General features: G+C 33.3%; 1 protein-coding gene across 1 annotated transcript; it reads right to left on the reverse strand.

Annotated features, from left to right (window-relative positions):
- Positions 1 to 1,878: 1,878 nt before the first annotated feature.
- Positions 1,879 to 18,757, reverse strand: LOC127701550 (RNA polymerase II subunit A C-terminal domain phosphatase-like). Its single transcript, XM_052205476.1, has 6 exons — positions 18,526 to 18,757; positions 12,270 to 12,353; positions 11,564 to 11,654; positions 8,457 to 8,582; positions 7,842 to 8,089; positions 1,879 to 3,865 (listed from the first exon to the last, which is right to left on the reverse strand). The coding sequence occupies exons 1-6, from the start codon at positions 18,729 to 18,731 to the stop codon at positions 1,960 to 1,962; spliced, it is 2,661 nt and encodes an 886-aa protein (XP_052061436.1). The 5' UTR covers positions 18,732 to 18,757; the 3' UTR covers positions 1,879 to 1,959.
- Between the last annotated feature and the right edge of the window lie 57 nt (positions 18,758 to 18,814).

Below are 18,814 nucleotides of genomic sequence, written 5' to 3' on the forward strand. Positions count from 1 at the left end.
AATTGATCTGAGTTTTGAGGTAATAAGTATTGTGTATAAGTTTCATAACATTTGGTTGAGGCAAACTTAAGTTAGAGAACGGAAACGAAAAATTCAGCAATTTTTCCATTTGTAAAGGGGCATAACTCTAGAACGATTAACGTGACACAATCAAAATTCGAAATTGATCTGTATTTTGTGGTAATAAGCATTGTGTATAAGTTTCATAACATTTGGTTGAGGCAAACTAAAGTTAGAGAACAGAAACCAACTTTGGGACGTACGTACGTACGTACGGACAAGGGTAAAACTTTATGCCCCTCCGCTACAGCGGGGGCATAACAAAATTAATGTTTATTTTATAGTTTCGCTTCAAATAACATTAAATGTCTATAATGGTCCTAAACATTCCATTAAAATTTCAATTTATTTCAAAAAGAGGTCCAATATTCATCATCTGGTATCCAAAGGTATAACAGGCAGACAGACGGAAAGATGGATGGACAGTCTAATGGACAGATATTGGGATTCCTATATATTCTTCAGGCTCTGTTGAGCAGGTGAGCAGGGTATAACTATAAGTTGGGTGGGTCATAAAAACTACATACTTTCTGTACAAATATCTTTTTAGATAAATTGTTAACACAGAGATATGTCTCGCCTATATGTTATTTTGATAATGAAATGTTGAAATTAAAATAGCAATACTTTAACATGCAAGTTGTGCAAAAATTCAAAGTCAACGAACGAAGACTGAAGGTACAGGGCTAAACAATCTCCATGGAAATGAGATGTGCCAATGCTAATACAACTGCATGCCAATTACCATTGACTTTTCATAAGTTGTTCCCTTGAAACAAACTTAAACACAAACATTAACATTAACTTGTAAACTATGTAATAGTTTCAAAGTCAATGAACTATAATGAGGGGGGGGGGGGGTTATATAATCTCCATGGAAATGAATCTTGCAAATGCCAATCCATCGGCATACCAGATATCATTGACTTAACATTAGTGGTTCATCTTAAACTGACCTAATCACAAACTAATTCATGTAAACTAAGCCATTTGTAAGCAAAAGTTTCAAAGTCAATAGACCATGACTGAGGGGTACCAAATATTCTCCATGGAAATAAGATGTGCTAATGCTTATACAACTGCATACCAATTATTATTGACCTACCACTAAACGATTCCCCTTAAACAGACCTAATCACAAACTAATACATGAAAACTAAGCAAGAGTTTCAAAGTCAATAGACCATGACTGAGGGGGCGGGGCCAAATAATCTCCATGGTAATGAGGTGTGCCAATGCTAATACAACTGCATACCCAATATCATTGACCTACCACTAGTGGTTCACCATGAACTAGACCTTATCACAAACTAATACATTGTTGACGCCGCCGCTGTGCAAGACGCCAGTAACAGCATACCTATGGCACGCTTTTTGACTCTGTCAAGGTGAGACAAAAACCAGTGTAATCTATAATAAACTGTTGACACAGAGATATGTCTCGCCTGTCGGAATAAAATTCAGAAAAAAAAAACCAATCTAATGGACAGCAACATTGCTTATTATTTCAAAGTCACTGGACCATGATCTTGTGGGGAGGGCCTAGAAATTCTTTTTTATAAGCAACATTATAATAATAACATTTGAAAAATTTGCTAATTAATTCAAAGTCGCTGGACCAACTAATGGGTAGGGCCTCAAAATGGTTGACAAACTGAGATGTACAGACAGCAATGTAACTTTATAGAAAATATTGTCTATTGTAAGTAGTTCCTATCAAACTAACTTAATCAGAAAATTAAACATTTTCCCATCCGGGTTTTCCCGCCCGGGTAATACTTTGCCAACCCTGACAAAATCTCTAAAAAAAATCAATCAATCAATCAAGATTTAATCATTTAAGAAATGATGACATGACTTCAGATTTGAATTTTCTGACATTTTCTGTACATTAAAATGTCATAATTCTAGGAATTCTTTTTCAATTGCAGCTGCCATTTCATCATCCATAGATCCTATGGATTCATTATCATCAGAGTCAGTATCAGGTGCAAACGCATCTACTGTCTTCTCAAAATGTTCAAGGTCATTTTCACTTTCAATGTCATGAGGTTCATCATGATCAGAGGCAACAGGACTGTCACTTGATGCAGATCTATCTTTTGTTTTCCATCCTCTAGGTAAATCAGCAGAGAGACTATCTTGAGAAGAAGAATCGTTTTCTCCACTACTAAGTACATGCAGCCGCATTCTAGAATCTCTCTCGTCATCATCTTCAGACGAGTTATTGTCAGGATCGTCATCCATAATTTCCTCCACTTCTTTATCCATACATGCAAGATCATCATCTGAAAATGCCAACAATGGATTATAAGTTCTTGAAAATGTTGGATTTTGATTTTCAGTCATTTCTGTATCCTTTCTTTTAATTTTCTGTTGTGATGTTGAAGCTTCTGTTTGAGACTCAGCAGTTGAAACTTGATTTTCACCAGTTTTAAGACGTTTCTCTAAATTTGATGTTTCAGAAAGATCATCTGGGTCAGATTTTCTCTTTCTACTTTTTTCATAAGACACATCAGGACTGTCTCTTGTTTCCTTAGATGTTTCTTTATCTAATGGGAAAAGTCTTTCATCAACATGTTCATACCGTTCAGCACAACTCCACAACCAATTTGAATTGACTATTTTCACACTTTTACATTTGAGAGCCATTCTGACTTTGTTTGTTCCCAGTTTTGCTGCTACAAGATGTGTAGTTGCCACACCTTTATCAACTCCATCGTTAGGAATGATATTTGTATGAATGTTTGCTCCCAATGCTTTCGCTACTAAATAAGCTCTGCTTTTTTCAGGAGGCATATTTGTTGGGAAAACACCACTGAACACAATATTTACTCCATTGAGAACTTTTATTTTAATGTAACTTATAATGTTTTTTAGATCAGGTACATCTTCTGTGTCATTCTTTGACTTTAACTGATCATTAAAATCAAAGAATGTTTTGTGAATTCTCGTCAGGATTTCCTCCAGATATAACAAATAGTCATCCTCGTCATCCCATTCAATTTCAACATCTTCTTCTTGTAAATTGTCCATACTTTCCTTGTCCCTTTTTGAATCATCTGGATTAGAACTTTCTGATTTATCTGTGTCCATTGATTTCACTGAAGAATTTTTACCTTCAAATTCTGTTTTGTCAGGATTTTCAATTTCTTTTTCAATGTCAGATGTTTTATTGTCTGCTTCCAGATTTTGATCTAAAGCTTTTGGATTTGTTTCCATTTCTGTTACAACAGAAGAAGATACTGCTTCATTACACTTTTCACTTTTTTCCGTTTGTTTTATATCATTACTGACCTTAGGTTCAGAATTGTCAATTTCATTTTCAGTTTTTCGTTGTTGGGTTTTTAGATTTTTATTGTTGTTTTCATTATCACTTCCTGATTTTGTATTTACACCTTTTTGATTAATTTCATTAGTTTCTGTGATGTCTGATGTTTCAGATGGAATGGTTTCATTTTTATCTTCTTTTGCACTGTTAGCAGTCTTATTATCCTCCTTAACACATGACTTTTCAGTTTCTTTATCATTTTTTGTTTGTAGATTATCTCCCTTTTCCACTGAATCATCAGCTTCAATGTCATCTTCTTTTTCAATGGATTTTGACCTGGAAACTCTTCTGACCCTATGATGAACTGGTTCCTGGTCATGTTCAGTTTTTGTAAGTCCAGGGGGTGCATTAATATCTGCAGTTCCTTGAAAGAATCTGTATGGTTTGACATGGATCAAATTTGGGGCAAAGTTCCAAACATCTTCTCTATCATCTATTATACAAACCATCTTATCTCCACATGGAAACAAAGCTCTGTAATGAAATCAAAAATAAAACATTAAAATATAACTTACAACAAAATGTGTCCATAAGACACTATATCTTGCTTGCAGTATCCCATTCCCATGTTCAGCTAACTGTGAAATTTGTATCAAAACCCTGATTTGACATATATCTTGAAAACTTCATATCATAATGAACATTTGTTCAAATGTTGTGCTGTAACACCACTGTCCCAGGTTAGGGGAGGGTTGAATGCTCACAAACAAGTTTAACCCCGCCACATTCTTAAATTGCCTGTCCCATGTCAGGAGCCTGTAGTTCAGTGGTTGTCGGTTCATTTCTGTCATATTTGGTTTTTTTTTTTAAATTGTTTTGTTATAAACAAGGCCATTAGTTTTCTCGATTGAATTGTTTTATATTTCTCATGTCAGGGCCTTTTATAGCCGACTATACGGTATGGGTTTTTCTCATTGTTGAAAGCTGAGCGGTTGCCTATAATTGCTTACATCCACTTCATTTAAACTTTGGTGGATAGTTGTCTCATTGGCAATCATACAGCATCTCCTTATTTTTATATGTAACGTGACAAATTGCACCTATTTTGACAGTTTTTTCAACTATGTTTATTTATGATCCAGAAAAAGGTTTCCATTCTGCGTTTATTTTGTAGATGTATCCTTATTTACTATATAGTTCCACCAATTTAATTTTGAATCCATATAGATTCATAGAAAAATGGGTTTGAAACGACCCATGATTCTGTAATGAGGAGTACCCAAATTGCATCCATGCTTTAAAAATTACATCTGTCAAAATCGAATAACTGATACTTTGTTTTATTTCTTCAAATATTTAAAACAACTTGACAATAGTCCATTCTTACTATTCATTTTTTAAGATAAGGATGCCTATAACATATTTGAATTGATCCTTTTTGAAAGTTGACTTTTTGTAGACGTCGCATGGCGACATTTCCGTAGATTTTACTTTTTGGAGCGAATACTTCATCTGTTGATATATACTCATGATTGTAAACGTTTTGTGTATATTTAAATATATTTAGCTATGTTGAAAGACATGCATATTGTCAAATCATAAAAAAACAAATTGTTTAGTCTCTAAGAAGACTTGCAAGATTTCCTTTGCTATTTATGCTAAATGGGTGCAATTTGGGTACTCGGTGCAATTTGGGTACTGTGACATTAGACAAATTTTGACCACAACTTCATGGTAAAATACCTTCAACAAAAACATTAATCTGAAATGGGACAGATTAAGGGAGGGGCAGACAAACAGAATGGAAAACATAATGTACCCTCTAATGTCATAGGCAGGGCATAAAAAATTGTTTTCATTAGAAAAACTTAATGTAAAACAGTCTTGTGATAATTTTCAATCAGCTCTGATGTAAAGTTTAAAAGTTGATAGTAAGCAACAGCTGTGTTCTTTAATGCCTAAGGTGTAGTGTGATGGACATCTAGCATAGCATTCAGATAAACCTGGGTAAGAAAGAAAGACTTTTTTTTATCAATTTTGAAGGCCTCACTGTGACTTTCAGATACAGAACAGATATAAAAGTCCTGCTTCTTTGCTTTTTGTTTTGTCATGTGCATGCAGTGATTTTGTGTTATGAATTGATTCACCATATCATTTTCTTTTCCAATATTACCCTGGTACTAGAAGAGATTATTTCACAAAATACTTATTGATTCTTTTTTTTTACATATTTTATCATAGAAACTTTCTCCAAAATTGACATGTACGTTAAACAACAATCAATCCTTCAATCAATAAATTTCAGATTGTCTGCTAATAATAGAGTAAAAACAATCATGTTCAGTATAGAAAAGTAACATTACTTTTGTCATTGACTTAATTTTTCTAGCCTTAGAAAAATTAGTTTAGGATAGTTTTATATACTTTTCATTAATACTAATTAAGAAGATCTGTTTATGTATTCAGCTTTTCCAACTAAAAGTTTAAACTAGATATCATTGAGATGGGAGCCATCTCTGTGGGCCCCGCTGTGAATAATGTGTGGTAAAAAATTTGTATCTTTACCATAGGACATGGGGTTGTCAACTGAAACCAAAGTTTTTGACCTTGACCTTTGACCTAAGAAGTTGTACATTAATTATGACACACCCTCTGGTGTTGGTTTATATACATCTCAAGTATAAACTTTGAAATCATAACGGTTCTCAAGCTATAGAGCAGACACGATCTTTACCATAGGACGTGGGGTTGTCAACTGAAACCAAAGTTTTTGACCTTGACCTTTGACCTAGGAAGTTGTACATACATTATGACACACCCTCTGGTGTTGGTTAATATACATGTCAAGTATAAACTTTGAAATCATAACGGTTCTCTAGATATAGAGTAGACACAATTTGTTACGGATGGACGGACGGACGGATAGACAGACGAACGGACAGACAGACTGATCACTATAGGGTGTCCGCCATTTGGCGGGGCCGTAAGGGGCCCTAATTATTCGGTATGGCTGAGAGTACTGAAGATATCATAAAACAGTCAAGTCTGTTAACCTCACTTTTCATTATAATCAATAATTAGATTATCTGCAGAATAGTTTGGAAAAGTCAACTAAAAAATGTCTGTCAGGTCATGCAAATTGGATTTATGTCATTACTTCTTTTTCCAATGTATTAAAGTAAAAACAACAACAATGCACCACAACTTACATAATTGAGACAAACTTGTACCCAAACAACAATGCAACACAACTTACATAAATGAAACAAACTTTTACCCAAACAACAATGCAACACAACTTACATAATTGAGACAAACTTGTACCCAAACAACAGTGCACCACAACTTACATAATTGAGACAAACTTGTACCCAAACAACAATGCAACACAACTTACATAAATGAAACAAACTTGTACCCAAACAACAATGCACCACAAATTACATAATTGAGACAAACTTGTACCCAAACAACAGTGCACCACAACTTACATAAATGAAACAAACTTGTACCCAAACAACAATGCACCACAACTTACCTAAATGAAACAAACTTGTACCCAAACAACAATGCACCACAAATTACATAATTGAGACAAACTTGTACCCAAACAACAATGCACCACAAATTACATAATTGAGACAAACTTGTACCCAAACAACAATGCACCACAACTTACATAATTGAGACAAACTTGTACCCAAACAACAGTGCACCACAACTTACCTAAATGAAACAAACTTGTACCAAAACAACAGTGCACAACAACTTACCTGAATGAAACAAACTTGTACCCAAACAACAATGCATTTACCCAAACAAAAATGCACCACAACTTTTTTCCTAAACAAAACAAATTTGTACCTAAAAAAACAATGCACCACAACTTACTTAATTGAGACAAACTTGTACCCAAACAACAATGCACCACAACTTACTTAATTGAGACAAACTTGTACCCAAACAACAATGCACCACAACTTACTTAATTGAGACAAACTTGTACCCAAACAACAATGCACCATAACTTATAATCTAAATGAAACAAATTTGTACCAATAAAACCAATGCACCACAACTTACTTAACTGAGACAAACTTGTACCCAAACAACAAATGCTCCACAACTTACATAAATGAAACAAATTTTCAAAGTTATAAAGTGGCATAACTCTAGAACGGTAAGTGACCCACTGCCCAAATTTAGTAATTCTGTCTGCAAGTTTTGGTTCTAAGCATTTTGAATAAGTTTCATAAAATTTGGATGAGAATAACTTAAGTTAGTGTGTGGAAACGAAAAAATTTGCAATTTTCCTGACTTATAGAGGGGCATAACTCTAGAAGGGTAAGTGACTCACTGCCCAAATTCAAACTCTGCAAGTTTTGGTTCTTAGGACAGGTAACACCTAATGACCCCTTTGCCTAGCAGCAGGGACATAATAAAAACAGTAAAGGTATATGATTAAGGATTAATAAACAAAATGAGTTATTTTCTTTCAAGAGAAACTTACTTCAAATTAGCAGTTTTAGAATTAGGATTAAAGCATTCGTCTCTGGATAGTATCCTGTGAGAGAAGTACTTTTCTTCTGGGTCCAGAAACCTGGCTATGGTGTGTGCATACATTCTTACACCAAAAGTACATATGTGCAACTCATACATCTTAGATACTGTTTCCAAAAAGTGTTGAGTCCCAGGCCTTATTCTTGTATGATACCACATCTTTCCATTACCATGCCGTAATTGGTAATGAAATACTCCCTGAAAGTAAAGCCATATATATCAATGCAATCAAATATTACATCAATTTTATAAGACAAATATATGTCAGATAAAAGTTACTAAAGTTTAAATGACAGAAATTGATTATACCTGTTGATGTCCTTATTGACCTTTGGTTAGTATGAGAGTAGCAGATACCTACTTTTATGGCTTGACCAAATTTTTATAATATTGAGGTAATCAGATTCATAATTATATAGTATATACAAGTAGGTATGTTCTAACTGGTTCATAAGTTTCAAGAGAGATCATTTTCTTAATTTTTTTGGTCATCATTGACGATGTATTTGTTAACACATACAGATTTACTCATTTGAATTTATTTAACATACATTATGTATTTTACCTTCAGATTTGCTGGAATGTTGTCATTAGTTGTATGTATCAGGGTTTGATCAAGGTCAACTAAAAGAACCAGTTTCTTTGTTTTTAATAATCTGTTTTCGTCTTCTCTACCAATTTCTTTTGCTTGCTGCAAATAAATCATATAATATATATATATATGTGTTGCAATAAACTTGAAACTTCATTTAGTAGTTTGTAAAAGATAATCTAGAACACGTTAAGTTCATTACTATTTTACGCAGAAATTTCAAATTTCTGTTTTTAGCAACAGTGTCTTCAAACATTATTTTTAAAGGGGACCATATTTCATATAACATTTTCAGTGGAGGATCCAGAGGGGGCGTAGAGGGCGCATGCCCCCCTTTGCTTGCACTTTTTTTTTTTTTTTTTGTTAAATGATTAATCAGACTAGACTTCGTGAACTTTGCCATTTCCCGTGTATTTAATTTTTATGTGACAATTCTTAACTTATAAAGATATTTTTCCCTCGTATTTACTGTAATATATTATTGATTATGTCAAAGTCATGTGATTCTCTACGGTGGAGTTGACCAGTTCGTCGAAAAAAAAACGTCACTCAAGTTATTTTGAAATTCAAATTACAGTAACACATTGCTTAGGCTGAGGATGACAAGCATGACGCCTTCAAAGCGACAAAGTATTGAGCAAGAATGTATTGACTTCTATTTCACAATTCCACCCAACAGAAAGTAATACTCTATTACACTCTCATGAAAAAAAAGGTTACACAGCAATATTATTTACCTACGAAAACATGTTTAACCCCACACGCCCCAGCCCATTAATAACATTGCTGAATAGTGATCCCCAGTCAGTAAGCTCTAGATATAGATTTAAAGTCTAAGGTACGGACCATTTGATCTGAGGGGACAGTCTGAGATATTTTAGAGAAAAAATTCTGACCCTGATTTTTGCCTTAGAACAAAAATTCTGGCCGTATCTGGTTTGAAAACAATAATCTTGTCAACTTTTTGGCTATTAGAAAAAAATATTTTCAACAGAATTATTAAGCATTAAATAAACATGATGAATAAAAAACAGGCGTTTTTTTTGGGGGGGGGGGTTGCATGTGAATCCCATATCTGACCAGAATGTCTGTTTCGCCGAACTGATATACTGAATACTTTTTTCAAGGCCCGACTGCAACCTGCCTGCTGGGTGTGGCCTATATGTCTCCTTGTGTCGACCGTCATTCACAACTTCATTGTCATTTCCGACTAATTTGTAGCCTTTGGTTGATTTGGAACCCCTCACTTCCCTTGTTGGGTAAAACATTTCAACCAAACATTTGGATGAAAATTGCTTGTTTGTCTTTCTTCGTGTCGGTCGTATTGTAAATTTCATTGAATAACCGTATATCTTGGTTACAACAAGAAATCTGTGAGGTTATGCTAACTAACCATACAACAAAAGAGAATTTTCCATGTCCATTTTTTACTGACAAATCCAACATCAAATATATTAATTAGTACATAGCTTTGGATCCATCCAATCATTTCATAATAGACAATTGATGGAGAGAATACGGCACCAAAAATGTCCAACCCCTACACTTTAACTTTAAAAAGCATTTTACACTTATTTTATGTTTTTTAGCCAAAAAAAGGTCAAAAAAACTTTTTAGTTTTAGAATGTTGCAGACATTTTTAACCATAACTTTTTAAGGAGGATCATAACTTATTTAACCAAAGTTGGCAAGATAGCAATTGGTCCTTCAATTGATTTTTTTAGAAATAGCAAAAGTGCACATGCTGAGATGTCTTGCCTGCTTTACTCATTTATATCATGGTTGAATTCTATGTTGAAAGTCTTTTTTTTACTAACTCTAGAAAGGTAAGTGACTCACTGCCCAAATTCGAACTCTGTCTGCAAGTTTTGGTTCTTATCCTTTTGTATGGGTTTAATAAAATTTGGATGAGGAAATAACGGCAAGTTAGAGTGGAGAAACGAATATGGGACGGATGGACGGAAAGACGGACGAACAAGGGTAACAATTAATGCCCCCATGGCCAATGGTGGGGGGCATAAAAATAAAGTAAAACACTTTTTCAAGCAATTGTAAAACTATGAAAAGGAGGTCAAAGACAACAGACTAATCTCGAAAACTTTCAGAACATAAGGCATTTGTTTACAAGATTTTTTTCCTCCTGAAATATTAGCTTCATACAATTAGTTTACATTGTCAAATTATCATCCATATGTCTTGCATTCTGTGAATTTCGTCACAGACAAGAGTTAGACACTATTAAATTTAAATTTCCTACTTTCAGTAACAATGGAAGCCATATTTGAAGACAGTTAGAGTAATCAATCACTATTCTCAATGCAATCAAAAATGTATAATTTGACAAAAGTTTTCTAGTTTTATCACATCCTCTATTCTTAGCAACTATTACATCCATACTTAAGGACAATTTGGGTCATCAACCATACATGGTGTTCTCAACCCTACATATTGTTCTGAAGGCAATAAAAATGAATTATTAAACCACTTTGTTAAATTTACTTTTCTGTAGTACATTTTTTTGTGATGGTGATAGTCATGTTGAAGTATTGGCAGGCACATCAGATAACTATGGTGCATTTTGCTTCCAATCAGTCCAGCATGTTTTGGATGATAGACTTTTGAAAAAGTTCCCACCAGGCAGACCACAGGTGTCAAGTGATGAGAATATTTCACACTGGCTAACAAATATATAAATAGCTAACAAAATAGTTTTCGGGTGAAATACAACTCATTAACACAATAAGGAAAAAAATTAGCAGCCCTGGCTGCTTGGCATCTAAAATTAAGTCCGAGCTATCAAAAAAATAAACAGCAACTTATGTCAAGCTGTAAACATTGTTATTAAGTAGCATTTCATATCAGGACTCAGTCACCAAGTTGCTCAAAAATTAAATATAGGTCATGGTGCCCTAAAAGTTACAAACCATTATGCATGCTTTGTATTATATCAAAGATCAACATTTTGTCAGTTCAGAAAAGTGTCAAGAATAACAGTAATAACTGACAATAGCACTTCAGGAAAGGTTAACTAATTGAAACATGAACATAAGAGAGTACAAACAAAAATATTTCTTAAATACCTCTTCACTGATAATCAGCTCAGGAATGCTGTGAACCATGGCAACTGTGGCTGTTACTGGTTCCTTTCTTTCTCCTGCCATCCCTGCCTCTCTATACAAATAATTATATATATACTGATATATTAATATAGAAATATTGTTTCACTTTTTAAAATCCATTCTTTCTTTTGCATGCCAAAAAAATATAATTTATCATACACCAAAGAAGTCTACCTTTCTGACATATAAAACAAAATTATCCATCTGATTGCATTTTCCAAATCATCAGCTAAAAAGAACACTTACTGAATTCATGGGAGCTGCATTATATTTTGAAAACCCTTTTTGGTATTGAGCAAATAATATACCAACAACATAAGAATAGATTGAAATTCCTTTCTGATGCAAAAACAAGTCTCCATTTTTTCTTTTTCTCAAAGTTTCAAAGGACAGTTACTGTTCTGCAGAGAACATTTAACTGCACATACTATTAAGGCGAATTCTTCCATTTATAAAGGGACATTACTTGAGAACAGTGAAAGTGACACCACACAAATTCGAACATAATCTGTGTTTGGTGGTAATAAGCATTGTGTATAGGCTTCATATCATTTGGTAAGGCAAACTAAAGTTAGAGAACGGAAACCATTTTCGGGAAAAATGTACATACGTCGGACGGATAAGATTAAACCTTTATGCTATTTGATTGTTGATACCTTGTACTTACTCTCGGAGGTCAGCTCCACACTCGGCACACATATCTTTCATTACTGTAGGATGCCTACAAGGTTCGATTGTCACTAGAACAGACCTAGATTATAGTAAAAAAAAACTAAAATTAATGATAAAATTGATTCTGAATGATGTTCAAAATCTCTATTTGTCTTTGAAAGTTTCATATTTCTGTTGTGAAGATGACATGTATGCATCCACCTTTACACTGGAAAATGTGTTAGTATTAAACATGTTAAAGTCATAGATATCAATCCTCAATAACCTTAAATAAGACAATATAAATAAGAAAGATGTGGTATGATTGCCAATGAGACAGCTATCCACTGGAGACCAAATGATGAAGATTTAAGCAACTATAGGTCACCAAGTGTAAAACATAGTTCTGAATGTTTAATTAAGAATTGTGTTTTAATATGTAGAATAATAAATACAGTGTAGCTATTATAGACTTACACTGTACATGTAGTAACCTTTGATGGAATTCAATTTGCAATGGATCTAACTACCTTAAACCCTCTTGCTGCCAAAGGGACAAATGTGTCCGCTCTGGCTGTGCGGGAGAGACACACATGTCCATATTTTTAATTCATGCAAACATCTGTTCATTTCTGTATCTCTTTCAAATAATTAATAGAAGATTATACAGTGTAATATTTTTCTTCAATGCATCTCCAATATAACGTCATTAGGGCGTAACGTCATAGTTGTGCATTTGACGTCACAGACATCAAGCTGCAGTATTTTCTAGCACAGGAAACGTAACCATATTAAATTAGTGACAGCAAGAGGGTTAAAGGTAAGGCATTTTCCAAAATGTAACGGATTCTGAATGGCAAATATATTTTCTTTCCAATTTTTACCTGGTTCAGATGTACTGAATGGTGATGTAAGTTTAAGGCCAAAAAAAATAATACAAGTGTTTCCGCTAACGTGCTGAAAAAAAAATAGGGTAGGTAGGTAGGCAATATCATTTTATTTAATTTTTACAAACATTTTTATCTGGTTACTACTAGGGAATCAGTCTGACATTAACAGTGCTTGTTCCAAAATGGCATAAAAAGTGTTTGGGTACACACTAAAAATAGGGTAGGTAGGGTTAGCAAAACACATGTATTATTTTTTTAGCCTAATACATGTAGGTACCAGTTTGAAGTGAGGTAGATGGTAAAAAATTTCCTGAATAGAGTTGATACTGTTTGATAAGGGAATCTGAAGGCAGCCAATTCAGAAAATCGCTCGAGACACAAAATCATGAAAAGGAATTATGTATATGAAAAAGTCAGGATATTGGACCATACATGTATTTATGGTCCTAGTTGACAATGGCACACGTTGCCTTATCGTGGTCAAGTTTACAATGGTATGAGTTAACTTGCTTCGAAAACAAACATGCATCAATACACCTTATCGTTATTTGTCCGCCATTATTGGACATCACATAGGTTCCCGTAAAATTTTGGCATTACAATAGAAAATGTCTGACGCCACAAAGGAAACGGGATTGTTGAATGACGTCAATAATTCAAGTGTCGCAGATTCCAAAATAGCCATATAAGGGTCGGTATCGGGTCCGTTCGCGCCCAATACACGTTCACACCCTACACGTTCGCACCCCACACGTTCGCCCCCTAGGTCCGTTCGCACCCTTTTTTTTATTCAAAAACCTGATAAATTTTTAGATGTTTTGTAGATGTTTATATCAAAATATTTTTATTTTCATAAATAAAAATTCGGGAATTTTTAAATGAAATATTTTTTTAAATTGATTTGATGATTAATTATTAAATGTTAATTATGTATGATTACTGCTAATTGGTATTTATACACAGCCTAATATGGTGTTATTGTTGAGTGTTTAAAAATCATGATTGTTGTCATGGTTGTTTTAACTTGCTTTAAATGTAAATACTGCATGTATTTAGCTTGGTATGAGTAAAACTTTGAAGATTTAAATAGAAAACAAAAGTTGCAGGCTCGACAAAAATGAAGACTTTCATGACTTTAGTATAGAATTTAAGTAATCAAAATACAACTATGCCTTCACATAAACGCTGTCCATCTCAACTTCATCGTAAACGTGTTGGAAATTAATTTTGGAGTTACTTCCCCTGTTTTAGCTTATTACAAATTTGTGCTCCTAAAATATTATCTATCTTTGAAAATAGGAATAAAGTACCAATTAAATACAAAATTATATAAGAATGTTACCTTAAAGATCAAAACTGTCTATGAACATACCAAAAAAAATATATTGCAATTCATTTTTGATAATCATACTTTTATCAATCCATGTTCTATCTAGACATTGTCAATTTAGATTATAATTATATCTTGTGAAAGTTGTTAAGCTGTAATCCTACAAAAATCGAATTAGGACTAGCTAAACTATCATGACAAGTTAATTGGATTTATACTAAATAAATCATTGACAGGAACAATGAAAAAAGTTGAGAGGGCCAAACTCTAGCTGAAATTTTTTAATGAGACAACTCTAAAATATGAGATGTTTAGTTTATGCTGTTTTTTTTGGAGGGGGGGGGGGGGGGGGGGGGGTTATAGTTATAGTTATTTTGACTCTTTTGGTTGATAGTGATGTGATGTATGAACGTGTATTGCCATGTATTATGAACATGTAGTATGAATGACTTTTCTAATGCAAATTTTATAGAATAAATAATCAAAACAACAACTTATTATCTTTATTGTCAACATATACAGTAAAAAAACAATGTGAACTCGTGATACACACAGAAACGTAGAAAAAAAAAAAATGAGCAGTGCCTTTTCCTATCATAAAAAAGTGCCCTGCCCTCCACTGGCACCCTGCCCCTTTCAATTTAGCTGGAGCACTGATTTAGAAACAATGAAACAAAATTTAATATATATATATAGAGCAATACACTTACCTAAACATGATTAAAAACTATTCAACACAAAAATAAAATACTGGTCGTCAGAATCTCACTTTATTTAAAAACAATGTTTTGATAACTTTTGTGGGTCATCCTAAGATATTAGGCTACAGTGAAAATCTAATCAATTTAAATTTCACTCATTATTTTAATCTAGTCAATTCATATTATCAAAATATCATGAAAATTTTCATAATCTTATTTTTTAAATTAAAATTTTCAGTAAACATGTATATCATTTTAGTGTCTATAAACTATGTCTAGTGCTATATCTGTGTCTTTGTTATATTTTGTATCTGTCAAATTCATGCCTTTTTATCTTGAATAAATATATATAATGAAAAAAAAATGTTTATAGCAATACATTTACCATGACACAAAAAAAAAACCTTGTCAGAATCTCACTTTATTTAGAAACAATGAAAAAATATATATTTATAGCAATACACTTACCAAAACTCGTTTACAAATTATTAAACACAAAACCAATAAAAATTGGGCGCGAACGTGTACAGTGCGAACAGACTTTGGGTGCGAAAGTGAAAGGGGGCGAACGTGCATGGGGGCGAATGTGATTGGGCGCGAACGGACCCGGATTCATTTGGGTCTATAACCTTCGGGGGTAACAAGACATTTCGGCACCCAGACAAATCGGCACCCAAGTCCGAAGACATTTCGGCATCCATTTTGGACAGTTCGGGATCCGGACATTTCGGGACCAAGACAATTCGGCACCTCATTTTTTTTAAATATATATATTAGGAAAAATAAAAGAATTGTTACCGTAATATTATAATCCGTTGATAAAATAACAAAATTTGAAATCATCATTTAATTAAATCCTAAATGATTGTGTATGAATAGTAAAACATCATTTAATTAAATCATAATTGATTGTTAGATATGACGGTGTTTGAATAAACATCATTTAATTAAAATAAAATCATAATTAATTGTAGTTATGCATTAATCAGTATTTTATGTATAAATCTGATAATTTCTCAATAGAGACAAATGAGAAATCAAAAGTGTATAGCTTGTGTTTCAGCTTGTGTTCTCGTTTGATTCTTGCATCTGTAAAGACAACACAATACCTGAAAACTATATTTTATTGTTTTAATATTAAAACCCATAAACATAAAAGCGTGTGCAAGCCATAATGAGTAAAAACCCAGAAACATATGTAACACTCCCAAACGTGTCCATCCCCCCAAACGTGTCCGATTCCCCCCAAATGTGTCTATTCTCCCCAAACGTGTCCGTAATATTCAATATGGCCCAAACGTGTCCGATTTCAAAACCCCCAAACGTGTCCGATAATTGTTATTCGCCAAAACGTGTCCACTGTTAAACGCCATAACGTCTCACGTCTTTTAGCGCCAATACATGTATGTCCTAAATAAAATCAATAACGTTTACGGCAATTCTATGATGGGGAAACAGTTGATGAGGTAGTAATTTATAAGCATTAGTTTGTTCAATGCCGGTTGTTAATGATTATCATAATTGCAAATTTAATATGTAACATATGAATTAACTTTTGACTGAATTTGCATATTGTCCAGTTGCAAGTATTTCATGCTCATTAAGAGCGAACATACATATAATTCTAGTGCAGTATAATTAATCGTTTACTCTGTAAATTATGAGTTGCTAATAAACTCCGATGATGCCTTTTATATTAATCCGAAGGCAGGCTTTCAGCAGAATTGACTTCCCTTTTTTTCAACAGTTCTGATATTTTAAAAGCTCTTCAAATCAAAAACTGGTTTTCCGGGTTTCTAATAAATTTTAGGTTTCGAGCATCACTTAAGACACACGAACAAGAGAAATAACATCCAGTGCCAAATATTTCAGTCATGCATTATTTGAACGAAATCATGTTAACAATAAATACTGTATATAGGTTCTATTATCATACCGGGAATTTAGGATTGGGCCTAAATTGTTGCAGTTATTCGAGATTAACACTAGTTGGGATTGTAATCTAAAAAAATAAGAGCGTGTGAAGACCGATTTTTTTTATGACTTCAGTTAGAAACTACTGCAATCTCCGTTATGTAATAGAGGCCGTTTTAAATAAAAGTTGCGGAAATTTAAAAAAATTGTTGCCTTCCATAATACAACTGATGGCACCATGAAAGAGTGAATTGCTACATTCTCCCTACACGAGGTATCTGATTTAATATCTACAATTAAATGAGCATGGCTGCTAATACATTTACATTGTTGAAGGCTTGCCTATAATTGCTTACATCCACTTTATTTGAACTTTGGTGGATAGTTGCCTCATTGGCAATCATACCTCATCTCCTTATTTTTATAAGGATAAAAATGATAAGCATGTTAAGATTTATCTGCCACGTAATTTTTCAAACCAATTGGACAACCCTATTTGCATTTATTGCATCTGGAATTATAAATTTTACGAAATATCTCTGTTTTTTTTTTTTTTTTTTTTTTTTTTTTATTATTATTATCTTAAATGCTGATAAAGAGAAATTTTGAACAGCAAGTTGAGATCTACAACTAAGTTAACTAAGTTATCTTCAACTAAGTTAACTAAGTTAACTGACCGAAATTGTAAATTTATCCCTTATAGGAGTTATTGGCTTGAAAGGCATTTTTTTTTAAATTAAATTTTCAAGTTATTTTTAAGAAAGTATAATAGATGAAGGGAAACTTTAAGTGACAAAAATGTTCAACAAAATTAGATCTACGAATAAGTTGACAAGACAGCTATCCAAATGACTAAGCTGCAATACAGTCTTCACAAATAAAAAAAAACAAAAAGAATAAGATACTTCTTCAAAGATACCATATACAATATTGACAATAATGTCATAAATAGTGCAGGAATTAAATTGGTAATTTGTAAAAACAGTCAAACATAATCGCTATATTAACACTAAACTTGTAAATTGAGTTCATACCCACATACATATATCAGTGCCAGGTAACTTTAATGTTTGGTTCACTATATTTTGATCAAGGATAAAATAATTGATTTTATCTTTATAAGGTGCCGATTTGTCTATGTTAGATGCCGATTTGTCTAGATGCCGATTTGTCTGGGTGCCGAAGTGTCTTTCTCGGGTGCCGATTTGTCCGGATGCCGATTTGTCTGGGTACCGAACTGTCTAGAATTCACCTTCGGGAGCTTTCAGCTTTTACCTGATGTTGACCTGCCTCATATAATTTACAACACAGAGCTTAAGACATGAGATGCATAAAAAAGGTCCAAGAAGGGTAAATTTCATCGTAGCCAGATTTGTATTGGCATGACTATGTGATATGATCTTGTCACTGTATTTCACTATTTCAGTATTTGTTTACCCTGGTGGTTTTCTGTCACCTTCCTGACCCATGATTTCACAGATTGTGCCAACTTCATTGGCTTTTATCTTCAGACCTTTTGCATCATCAGTTTCATAAATACACAATATTGCTCCTTGATTGACTTTGTGTCCAGGTTTTACTTTCCATTTCGTGATTCTGATATTTTTATTTGGAGCGCGAACGGACTTCATGGCCGCTTCCATATTGACGTCTCGCAGTAAAGATATTTCCAAAACTTAAAAAAATAGAAACTATTTAGCAAATATATGATAGATTTAAAATGAAC

Source organism: Mytilus californianus, unplaced genomic scaffold (assembly GCF_021869535.1).
Source record: "Mytilus californianus isolate M0D057914Y unplaced genomic scaffold, xbMytCali1.0.p SCAF_5, whole genome shotgun sequence".
Lineage (NCBI taxonomy): Eukaryota > Metazoa > Mollusca > Bivalvia > Mytilida > Mytilidae > Mytilus > Mytilus californianus.